This window comes from Euprymna scolopes, chromosome 14 (genome assembly GCF_053919585.1).
Source record: "Euprymna scolopes isolate OS-2025 chromosome 14, ASM5391958v1, whole genome shotgun sequence".
NCBI lineage: Eukaryota > Metazoa > Mollusca > Cephalopoda > Sepiida > Sepiolidae > Euprymna > Euprymna scolopes.
Window position 1 is genome coordinate 5,885,731 of NC_136495.1, and position 12,351 is coordinate 5,898,081.

Genomic DNA, 12,351 nt, shown 5'->3' on the forward strand with positions numbered 1-12,351 from the left:
ACGTAGAACACATAACAGACAAATGTGCTCACATCATTGAAAAGATTATCTCGAAAATATAAATTATTTCTGAAAAAATGAACTAAAATTTTACGTAGAACACATAACAGACAAATGTGCTCACATCATTGAAAAGATTATCTCGAAAATATAATTTATTTCTGAAAAAACGAAATAAAATTTTACGTAGAACACATAACAGACAAATGTGCTCACATCATTGAAAAGATTATCTCGAAAATATAATTTATTTCTGAAAAAATGAACTAAAATTTTACGTAGAACACATAACAGACAAATGTGCTCACATCATTGAAAAGATTATCTCGAAAATATAATTTATTTCTGAAAAAATGAACTAAAATTTTACGTAGAACACATAACAGACAAATGTGCTCACATCATTGAAAAGATTATCTCGAAAATATAATTTGTTTTTGAAAAGATGAACTAAAATTTTACGTAGAACACATAACAGACAAATGTGCTCACATCATTGAAAAGATTATCTCGAAAATATAATTTATTTCTGAAAAAATGAACTAAAATTTTACGTAGAACACATAACAGACAAATGTGCTCACATCATTGAAAAGATTATCTCGAAAATATAATTTGTTTTTGAAAAGATGAACTAAAATTTTACATAGAACACATAACAGACAAATGTGCTCACATCATTGAAAAGATTATCTCGAAAATATAATTTATTTCTGAAAAAATGAACTAAAATTTTACGTAGAACACATAACAGACAAATGTGCTCACATCATTGAAAAGATTATCTCGAAAATATAATTTATTTCTGAAAAAACGAAATAAAATTTTACGTAGAACACATAACAGACAAATGTGCTCACATCATTGAAAAGATTATCTCGAAAATATAATTTGTTTTTGAAAAAATGAACTAAAATTTTACGTAGAACACATAACAGACAAATGTGCTCACATCATTGAAAAGATTATCTCGAAAATATAATTTATTTCTGAAAAAATGAACTAAAATTTTACGTAGAACACATAACAGACAAATGTGCTCACATCATTGAAAAGATTATCTCGAAAATATTTGTTTTTGAAAAAATGAACTAAAATTTTACGTAGAACACATAACAGACAAATGTGCTCACATCATTGAAAAGATTATCTCGAAAATATAATTTGTTTTTGAAAAGATGAACTAAAATTTTACGTAGAACACATAACAGACAAATGTGCTCACATCATTGAAAAGATTATCTCGAAAATATAAATTATTTCTGAAAAAATGAACTAAAATTTTACGTAGAACACATAACAGACAAATGTGCTCACATCATTGAAAAGATTATCTCGAAAATATAATTTGTTTTTGAAAAGATGAACTAAAATTTTACATAGAACACATAACAGACAAATGTGCTCACATCATTGAAAAGATTATCTCGAAAATATAAATTATTTCTGAAAAAATGAACTAAAATTTTACGTAGAACACATAACAGACAAATGTGCTCACATCATTGAAAAGATTATCTCGAAAATATAATTTGTTTTTGAAAAGATGAACTAAAATTTTACGTAGAACACATAACAGACAAATGTGCTCACATCATTGAAAAGATTATCTCGAAAATATAAATTATTTCTGAAAAAATGAACTAAAATTTTACGTAGAACACATAACAGACAAATGTGCTCACATCATTGAAAAGATTCTCTTGAAAATATAATTTGTTTTTGAAAAGATGAACTAAAATTTTACGTAGAACACATAACAGACAAATGTGCTCACATCATTGAAAAGATTATCTCGAAAATATAATTTGAACATTTTGAAAACTGAATCGAAACGATTCTTTTTTCATGCATTTTATTTTAAATAAAAGACATTACTGTGTCTATTGGGGATACACAAGTTTCCTATCTCTGGTCATCCTGGATTCAGGAGAAAATTTAGCTTGTTTCTATTTCAGAAAGAGTCCTTGGTTTTGTTAGCAGCTGATCGCTCCAAGATCAATGTTAAATTGGCACAGATTAATATTAGCTCTTGTAAAACCTACGATAAAAAAAACTTGAGTTTTTTGGATGTTAGAAACCATTTTTATTTGAATAGATAATTCAATGAAAAAGATTCATTAAAAAAAAAAAATTAAAAAAAAATAAAAAAAAACTTTTGCAATAAAATCATGAAGAAATCTTGTTGGAGACATGGTGATGCATATTTGAAAGCAGATTTGATCTACACTCTTGTGTTCCATAAAAATTGACGGAAATTGTAATTAAAACGAAAACAATGAAATGTTTACATTCCAAGTCAAGAATTATGAATTGGACAATGCAAAATAGAACAGAATAATGCAATATAATATATTAATATTCACATTTTCAGGAATATCGACTGATGTCTATATAAGAGATAACACAAACAGAAGATCGAAGAGAGCAGACACAGTGGCGAGCATGTTTGACATCTGTTGGCATACCATATACCAACTAATCCCATACAACTAATGTCTCTTTTTGTCGATGGGCAAAAAGCTTAATTGTAAATAAAACTTATGTTGATAAATTCGTCCTTGTGTTGATTTTGAGAATAACAAAAGAATTGTCAGGTGTATATATATATATATATATATATATATATATATATATATATATATATATATATATATGTGTGTATATATATATATATATATATGATCTTAGCAAGCATTTAAAAAGTTCAAGCTAGAAAATTTAACAATGCAACAATCTTATAAATGGATTTGTTTCTTTTTCCTTTATAATCATTTTTGTGAAAAGTAAATTGATTTTAAGTTTTCGACTAAACTTTTAGTCATCTTTCTAGGAGGCACTATATATATTAAACTATCATTAACAATGGAAGAAATATGCAGATAAAAATGTTGCGAACTGAACTTTATTACAATTATTGGGAGATGAATGAAGAAAACCATTTCATAGTTTTGCTATTCTTGAGAAGAATTACCTTTTGTTTGTCAAAGAGGAGATAATCAAAAGTTTACTATTTCTTTTTAAAACAAAAAATATCCCAAATATCTTTAAATATAAAATTTTTATTGATTTAAAAAGAAAGTAAAAACAAATTAAGACTAATGCGCAAGTATGTTTTTATAAGTAGTGGGTGGAAAAGTATCACAGATAAAATTTTCCTTTGAAAAAAAAAAAAAAAAAATGTCCATATTTATAGCAAGCTTAAAAAGCATGATAGCAATATTGCTTTTCAACAGAGGGCGTTGTATTCTTGTGGTGGAGTTAATGAAAATGATACGAACTAAAAATAGGCTCAAAATGGATACCAAGAAGATGCTGTCGAGAAGATATTAACTCAAGGTAAATCTCAGATCCAGTTACGAGAGAGCAGTTTTTATTGATAGGAGTGATGACGCTATGCTTACAAATGGATATCGGTGGAAAATAGCCAACAATATTTAAAGCTTTCGGGTCCATTGGATATTTGCACAAGGCAAAATTACATCAACACTGAAGTTGTATGATGTCTACACCCTCAAAGTCACCAACTTTACAAGGGCAACCCAAAGGCTTCTGCTCAGAGGCAAGGGGGGGGGGTTCTAGCTCATTTGCATGAGTAAACACAATTTGATGATTCCAATAATTAAACTTGTATTTAAAAAATATATTTATAAAACAATTTGATGATTCCAATAATTAAACTTGTATTTAAAAAATATATTTATAAAACAATTTGATGATTCCAATAATTAAACTTGTATTTAAAAAATATATTTATAAAACATTTTGATGATTCCAATAATTAAACTTGTATTTAAAAAATATATTTATAAAACATTCAAGGTTGAAAACCTGAACAAGATCAAATCCCGTTTCTAACAACAATAAGATTATCATTTTACTTAAAAAAAATTGAGATGCAACTTTGATCCTTTTCATACCATCAAAAATTGCAGAATCTGCAGTCAACCAACACAGTTCAATGAAACAAAATGCAGTAAATGAACGCAGTTGAAACATCAGACGTCCAGTTATAATTCGCTGCAATTCATACAAGACATTGGATAAAAAATAGCCACTCGTAGGAATGAGACAAGAGACAACTTGCATATTCTATTGTATCGCCTTAGCTATCGGAGAGAATGCCAAATCCATGATGACATCCTACAATAACTGAATCTTGATGAAAAAAAAAAAAGAAACAATGTCTTTAACGCGTGTTTATTACTATTGTCCAAAAAGTTATTGGTCATCTGACGTAATATTCAATCTAAGACAATGGACATTTTGTATTGTTAAAAAAAAAAAAAAAAAAAAGTGGCAAAACATTGTCCCATACTCAATAGTTGAAACAAATTTCCAAATCCTGAAATATTTAAGTGAATTTGGCTTAATTGTTTCCGATCATAAAAATTTTATATATTTTTTTGATTTTAAAGATGACCAATATTTTAAAAACTGATATTTTATGAAAATTCATGTCTAGTTATATAAATAAATAAGCATAATTTAATTTTGAATAATAATCTTTTGTTTAATATATTTCCATTTCTTTTTACAGGAAAAAAAAAAAAAAAAAAAAAAATGGCTGCCACTACAGAAAAATTGATTTTGTTAATTTTACTGAAGCCTAAAGCAATACTCTTGATCTGACTACATAGCTCTGACAGAGTTAAAATTAAGGAAAAAACATTTAACAAAAAAAAAAAAAAAATGTGCAGAAGAATAATTAGATACTTGCATCCAAATGGAAATCGAAACGCAACAAAAATCAGGCAAAACTACTTCAGGATTAGAAATGTTCCAAATTACTATCTCAAGAAATGTCAGTCGGTAAGTAATTATTTTTAATGAAAGTCTTTTGTATTTTGGGAAAGAATTCAATGTATTCTTTTTTTTTTTTTACATGATTTATTAAAATTTACATTATATGTAAACATCCTCAAATTAGATAATATAAAATGATAAAATCATCTATAAAGATTAGGCAATAGCTCAATTTATAGTGGAATAGAGCTATATGTACACACACACACACACACACACACACACACACACACACACACACACACACACACACACACACACACACATATAAATATATAAAAAAAAATTTGCTATATCTTCATTAATAGAAATTTTTTTTCAATCAGGCTTTCCTTGAGGTACAATAAGTGATGGGAGACAACTTTTTAAATAATGAAAAAAAAAAAAAATGTATAAACTTTACGCTGAAGAAAATTTAACTGACAAATACATAGGCTGTAAGAAACCAATTTGAATTATATTTCTGTCGGATGTTTCATCCTATCTAATATAAACTTTAGAATCACATTTATGCAAATCTGTTTTCCTGAAAAAAGAAAAAGGTTGACGACAGTTTAAATATAAAAATATTCTTGAGGATATAAAACTAAATCAAAGGAATTAACACATGCATTAGTAAAAGAAAGAATAGAAATCAATTTTTAAATTAAAAAAAAAAAAAAAAAAAAAAAAAAAATCAATTTTGTTAAAAACTTACTCTTCCTCTTCCTGTTGACGCCTTCTGCGGCGGGCTTCACGACGTTCTTCCAATGAACTCATGGTTATTTAGTTTGGGTGGCGGAAAGTTTCGAAAAATAGGAAATCTACAAAAGTAAAAAGAAATATTTTTTTAGTTACCAAACAGTTTAAATATTCATTTTGGTTTTAAAAAATTATTTGGTTAATTAAAAAAAAAAACATTCTCATATTGAGTAGATTTGGTCTTTAACCAACTTTATAGTTGCCGGGTTGGAAGTTAGGTTTGATTCCGGACTCCCAGAATTCGAAAATATCTGATTTTGGAACCCCAGAACACAAAAATATCCGACCCCGGAACAAACTTAGACTCCTTATTTTAAAGTTACTTCGGAAATTAAAAAACCAGACTCACACTTTTAGCATCCTTACAAGTCTAACTAACTCCTTAAAAAGCCTTACACTCTGGAACCTGATCTGCATAAACTATATTTTCAAATAATTTATTGAATACAAGTTGTTAATTTTATTAACAAAGAAAAAAAGTTGTGTTATTAATCAAATTAATATTATTATCACCTACAAAATTAGTTCAGTTTAAATCCTACGTAATCGAATTATGCACGATTAACCCTGTGAAAAGGATTAAGGCATAATTTTTACATAAAATATCAGTTTGTATTCAATAAATTTAATACAATGGATAGGTTATGCATAGCTTTGGCATTAATAAACCCAAAAGTTGGATTGGTTGTGAAGTATCTATTTACTTGCTTCCCCATGAGGAGCAAGGGTTAGATGGGAGGTCGGTTTTCATGGGAAAAATATCCCATTCCCCAAAATGAGCACTCTGGGTAGGACAAAAATAATTTAGTCAAACAGGATTCTTCCTCCTCTGACTAAGAACAAAAGATAGAATACTGACATGAGCACAATATTTGCTGTAAACAAAATAACAAATAGGCGAAAATAAATATTCTTATGAAACTTCTACAACTTTCTTCTTTTTTTTTTAGTGGAAGCAGAGGTGAACATGGATTTAAAAAGGAAAAAATTGAATACTTTTTTCTGATTTAACACAATGGATAAAGGTGTTAATTAACAATTGGTTCTAAGTAAAAGTCTTTTGAGGTTGAATATCCAATCTTTACTACACGTATTAATAACTAAGAATAACAAAATTTTGTCCAGTTATGGATGACAGAATGAGAATAAGCTACCTTTTTGTATTAAATGAATGTTTCAGTTCAAAATTCTGTAATTTATTCCCCTAGGTTGAAAAGATACACCCGAGAAGGTCAAAGGTTACACCGGCCAAAACGCTGTGAAAATAATAAACAAGATGAGAATAATCCAAAGAATACAAATTACTTTTATATCACGTTTCCATTATTTATTTATTTTATTTATTTTTTTTTTTAAAATCGAAATTGTTTTCTCCATTTATTTCCTCCTTAAAATAAATATCCATGTTTTTGATGAATAAACTGAAATTTTGGTTTATGTATTTCATAGCAACCAGTTTTTAGTTTTATTTAATGTTGTTGTAAAATACAATTGAACATTAACCTATGGCAGGTGGGGGTGGGGTGATTAATACCTTCAGTGCATATCATGTATGGTTGGGCTAATGAAATTTTGTAGTTGGATGATGAAGGCAATAACAGATATATCAGTTCTAATACTATAAGAGTTATTTCCCTTGAAAATAGACAAATTTCTTTCACAATTTTTATTCTAACAAAACATATGTTGATTCTATGAATATAGTGAGATTTGTATAACAGACATTTTCAATTGTGGAAAAAAAAAAAAAAAAAAAATCAAAATTGACAAATTTTCTTGGCAGTCTTAATAGAGTTTAGAACCGGCTTCAAAACCTAGTAGGTGATGCTCTTTTCTCTTCCCAGCAACCACTTTCCCACAGAAAAGATGTTGCAAGCCTGTCTTTGCACTATCGTTATTTTCATGGCAAGTGCTCGACTGAACTCCAATCTATGGTTTCCCTTGTCAAACTTTCAAAAAACGCAACTATTTACAACCACTATAAACGATATCCCCTACTCTCTATTTGCAACTAAATCTAAACACAGATGCCATGAACAAAGCTTCTTTCCCAATGGCCTGCTTCCTGGCTGAATACAACATAAGTAGCCTTCAAATCCAATGTAAACAAGTTCTTGTTGAGCCGTCCCTATAAATAATCAAATTCTACCCAATTATTAACAATTATTACTCTACCACCTTACATTCATTAACCACTATCCTCGAGTGGCCTTCGGGTCTTGATAAGTGGTTACTTAAGAAAAAACATATGCTGCAGAATCTTAAGTTAAATTAAAATATCTTAAAGTGAAAAATTACAAAAAAAAAAAAATTATAAAATTAAATTAGACATGTTCAACACACAAAACAGTCGAGAAATATTTTAAAATAATATTGTTCTAATCAGTTTTAAGAAATTATAATTAAATAGGTTACATTTTATTTTTAGAAAAAAAATTTGAAGAACATATTTATGGCTGAAATAAATCTTCAAATGGATTTAGATGTAAAATCATTCATCGTTTTCTGTTCTCAGTTTGCTACAGTGCTAGTGTAGTATTCCAGCGGAGGAGCGTTATAAAATTGTGTGTGCATTTTTGACGATTAAGATAAGCATTTAACTATGTGTTACGAGAATCACCTAGCTTAAATTATGAGTTGTACTCCCTCTCTCTCTCTCTCTCTCTATATATATATATATATTTCACGTATTTGCGTATCAAGAACAATGCAAGGGAAATAACTCAAGATGTACCTTGAAGGAAGGGGGATAATGTTGAAGGGATTTTCTTTGTAAATGACTGAACAGCAGAAGGTGATAGAACTCCCTCCCCACACGCATACCTATTAAAGTGACCTAGTGTCACATCCCACTTGTATGAGGCAGCTGACCGAAAAAAAAAAATAAATAAATAAAACAATAAAAACAACACTTATTAATTATTAAAATTCAGTATTTATTCTGTTCTCACTCAAATGAGAAATTTTCCAAATAGTGTGGATTTTATTTTTAGAATAGACTGCAGTGACTTTTCTGAGAATCTGTATATCTCTCCCCCCCCCCCCACTTTCCACACACACAAAACCGATCTTGTGTCCAACTTTAGCTTTGTGAAGAGAATTTTTTTTTTTTTACAATTTTTTTTCGTACCTCTGTGGATTGTATAACAAACCCACCAAATAAATAGATACAATTATATATATATATATATATATAACAAATAAATTATCAAATGCAGAATAAATTACTCTTTTACCAAACTGGATAAGTTTTTATTTTATGTAAAATATTTATTCGGTAAAAAAAAACAAAAAAACAAAAAAACAAGTAATATTGAGAGCTGGTGGAGAACAAGAAAAAAATGGTAATGATGTCCCTTTACATATTTGAAGACTCGATAATCACTTCAAAATAAGTAATAAAACAAAATCGTGATAGAAACCCATCCAATAAATGTCACGGTAACATTTACTGGGTGAGTTTCTATCACCATTTTGTTTTATTTCTTATTTTGATGTGATTATCGAGACTTCAAAGAAATCAGCCATTTTTTCTGGCTCTTCAGTAGCACTCAATAGTACTTTTTTTTCCCCAACCGAATAAATATTTTACATAAAACAAAACACTAAAAACATATCCAGTTAGGTAGAAAAGTAAGTTATCTTGCCTTTAATAACATTTGTTATATATTTGGTTTTTGACAACTTTTTCGTACCTAAACGGTAAATGTTAGGTCAATGCAAAATGAATGTATAAACATTTTGAGCCCTCCCTTTACTTAAAAATTCACAAAAATGAGGAAATTAATCAATTTTATGAAATTTTCAGTATTTATCAAATAATGATCACGGGATATAATGAATTCGTTATTTTTATTTGAATCTTAGTGGAAATATATTATTTTGTTTTATATGTAAGGTTCTAATATTTTCCTTGCGTGAAGTAATGCTAAATTTTCGGCATAACAATTTTTATATAATCTTGAAATTTTTTTTTTTTAAATTTAGATACAAAAAAAAAAAATTATATGGTATTATATAAACGTTCATGATAGAAATGTATGGATGCACGGCTGGGGATAAAATAGAAAACCAGCACTCCCTTCCTCCCTTTAACTACCTGAGATCATTTTCAGACAACCTATGCTTGAACGAAGCTAGAAGTTTTTGCTTTTGGGGTCTAATTAAGCCATTAAAAAATTTTTTTTATACAAACAACGTTTATTTGTTTTTATTTTATATCTTAGGACTTTACTAATCATCTTTGAAATAGGCCCATAAAACTAATATTTATCTTTCGAAGGATTTTTACAATGAATTTTTATAACTTCAAAATTTAGCCGAATTTGTTAGCTCGCCGTAAAAACATTTTTCATTTTAACTTTTTTTCTTCATGTGTACAAATATTTTTTTCCTTTTGAAAATTAACTTTAGTCTTTAATCTTTCAAATACAACATAAAGTAGTCGGAAACTTACAAAAGAATTATGATAAACCGTCTTTCAAAACCATATATCCCTATTTTTTTTTTTTCGACATTTTTGCCCATACTTAGTAAATGTTGCAATCTGTGTCGGTGACAGATTCATCGAAAATTGTGTATCATCAACAAATGTTTTTATATAAAGATTTTGATAAACATTTCAGTGTTAATGACATGAGAAAACAAACATTTTAACGTTTTTGCATCATGAACGTTAAAAAAAAATAACAATCATATCTTGTAAATGCGTCAATTATTCTGACATTTTTACTCATTATAGATGTTTTTCGTGAGATTCATGCATAATGCTAAAAAGGTTTATCATATCATAGCTAAAATTATATGCATACATAATATGCATACATAATATATATATATATATATACACACACACACACACATTTTTTTTGTCGCCATTTGTTCCCAACGTGAATCTAATCATTAACCATCTAAGCTTATCAAGTAAACACGGATATTCTTGATTTTTTATGCAAAGTGTAATAGACCATATAGAGTGACAACTAGAAGGGGTTTTCATATATTTTGTTTTAACGATGGTTAGAAAAAAAAAAAAAAAGAAAAAAAAAATCAAGACAAAATATATTATTAAAATGGGTACTTGTGCACTTTTGCCACCGTGCTAACATTACGTTATTTTGAAAGCCATTTTTAACAAGGGGAGGGGATGGTGTTTTGTAACAATTCTGTGCTTCCACCTAACAATAATAAAAAAATCGTAAAGCTTGAATTTAATCTGGAAAAAAAAAAAAAAAAAAAAAAAAAAATTTAAAAATAGTGGCAGAAGTACATGAGCAACTTTAAAAGTAGTTTTAATAAGAGGACTAGCAGAAGATTGAACTTATAAAATCTGCAATAATATTATATAAAAAGTGAAATTAAATCTAATATTTATAGTGTGAGAAGAAAAAAAAAAGTAAAAATTATTAAAACGTATTTCATGAGTCCATGCTTGAATTAAGGGAAGTAATTCAAAATCTATCTGGAGAGTTATCTCCCTTAGATTTAAAATCACCATTGTTTTAAAGATGTGAACCATCATTTTTAGTTTTAACAAAGATATTTTTTTAAATTTAATCTTTATATTAATAAAATTAAGAGACCACCTCTCATGCAACTCAACTATACGTAACCTGAGCATCATATTTTAATTTATGGTAAATTAAAATATAATAGTGTGAAATTAATACTATCTAAAATTAATTACCATAATTTCGTTTTCTTTGTAAAAAAGTCAGTGAAATGTTGAAAATGTCCCGATTCGTGGATGTATTTTAATCTATTAAAAGCTTAATAAAAGAAATAAAAGAAATTAATGAATCATTTCGTGACTCTTCAACAATTTAAATGCTTCTAAATTCCTTTTAGATGTAGAATAAAAATCATTTTTAACAGATGTACAATTAGTTGCATTTTTAACAATAGACTAATCAAAGCATTCTTTAAAATAACTGACGTTAGTTATTCGTCTCCAATGTATTTTCTCTTTATTAAATGGAATTTGTGTTGATCTTAAACAATTGCAAAAATAAGTTGGAACTTCTTTAAAATTCATTTAAAAAAATTGCAAAGTTTTTAGTAAAGCTTTTTAAAGTTTGATATTCTTGTTTAATTAGGATTAGAGATAATGGAAGAAAATATGGTTGAAAAAATTTCAAATGTAAAAGAAAAGTTTACATTTATGAAATAAAATCTAACGATGAACAAATTAAGATTTAAACACTTACAGTGCAGAAAAAATGGCAGTCACGTTGTAAGTTATTTTTTTTTTTTTTCATTTATTTTTTTTTTTACATGCAAAGCATATTGTCACTTGGAGCATAAGGAGATTCTATTTGGGATTGTGTCTAACAGGGGACTGTGGGGAGTTGAGAAGCGATGTGTCTGTCCACATTATATTTAAATTTCTGCATATTAGTAAAGACAAGGAATACGGAAACAGGGATGGAATTCCAAAGTCTAGCAATCCAAGGGCAGAAACTATTAGAGTAGAAGACTTTCACGCATTCTTTTTTTTTTTTTTTTTTTACCTATTTTGATATCTTAATAAATAATCCCATTTGAAATGTTCATGTATTTATATATGCATGCATAATAATTACAAACATATATATATAGGACTATCACTTATCTTGCGCTTCCTTTTTAAAATTAAATATGTTTTTAACTCTTTTTCAAGACGTTTTTTAACATGTTTTATTAATCATTTGTTCATATAAGCTCTATTTCCTTTTCGGTTTTATTGAGCTTTTACATCTGGTTGAGATTACTTTACTTGTAAATATTAACTCTTTAATATTTATAATATATTTTAAGTTTACCATT

At 27.6% G+C, this 12,351-nt stretch overlaps 1 protein-coding gene and 1 long non-coding RNA gene across 51 annotated transcripts in view; one reads left to right on the forward strand and one right to left on the reverse strand.

The window, feature by feature from the left end:
* The window catches only part of LOC145292850 (uncharacterized), a 200,518-nt gene that overhangs the window by 120,191 nt on the left and 67,976 nt on the right, over nt 1–12,351 (reverse strand). For all 50 annotated transcript variants that reach the window (XM_080138946.1, XM_080138952.1, XM_080138945.1 and 47 more), the window contains exon 2: nt 5,504–5,609. In XM_080138946.1, coding sequence (XP_079995072.1) covers nt 5,504–5,565 — 62 coding nt within the window. In that variant the 5' untranslated portion in view covers nt 5,566–5,609. The remainder of the gene's footprint in view (nt 1–5,503; nt 5,610–12,351) is intronic.
* The window catches only part of LOC145292853 (uncharacterized), a 62,409-nt gene continuing 54,738 nt past the window's right edge, over nt 4,681–12,351 (forward strand). Inside the window, exon 1 of the long non-coding RNA XR_013869609.1 lies at nt 4,681–4,812. This is a non-coding gene — a long non-coding RNA (uncharacterized LOC145292853). The remainder of the gene's footprint in view (nt 4,813–12,351) is intronic.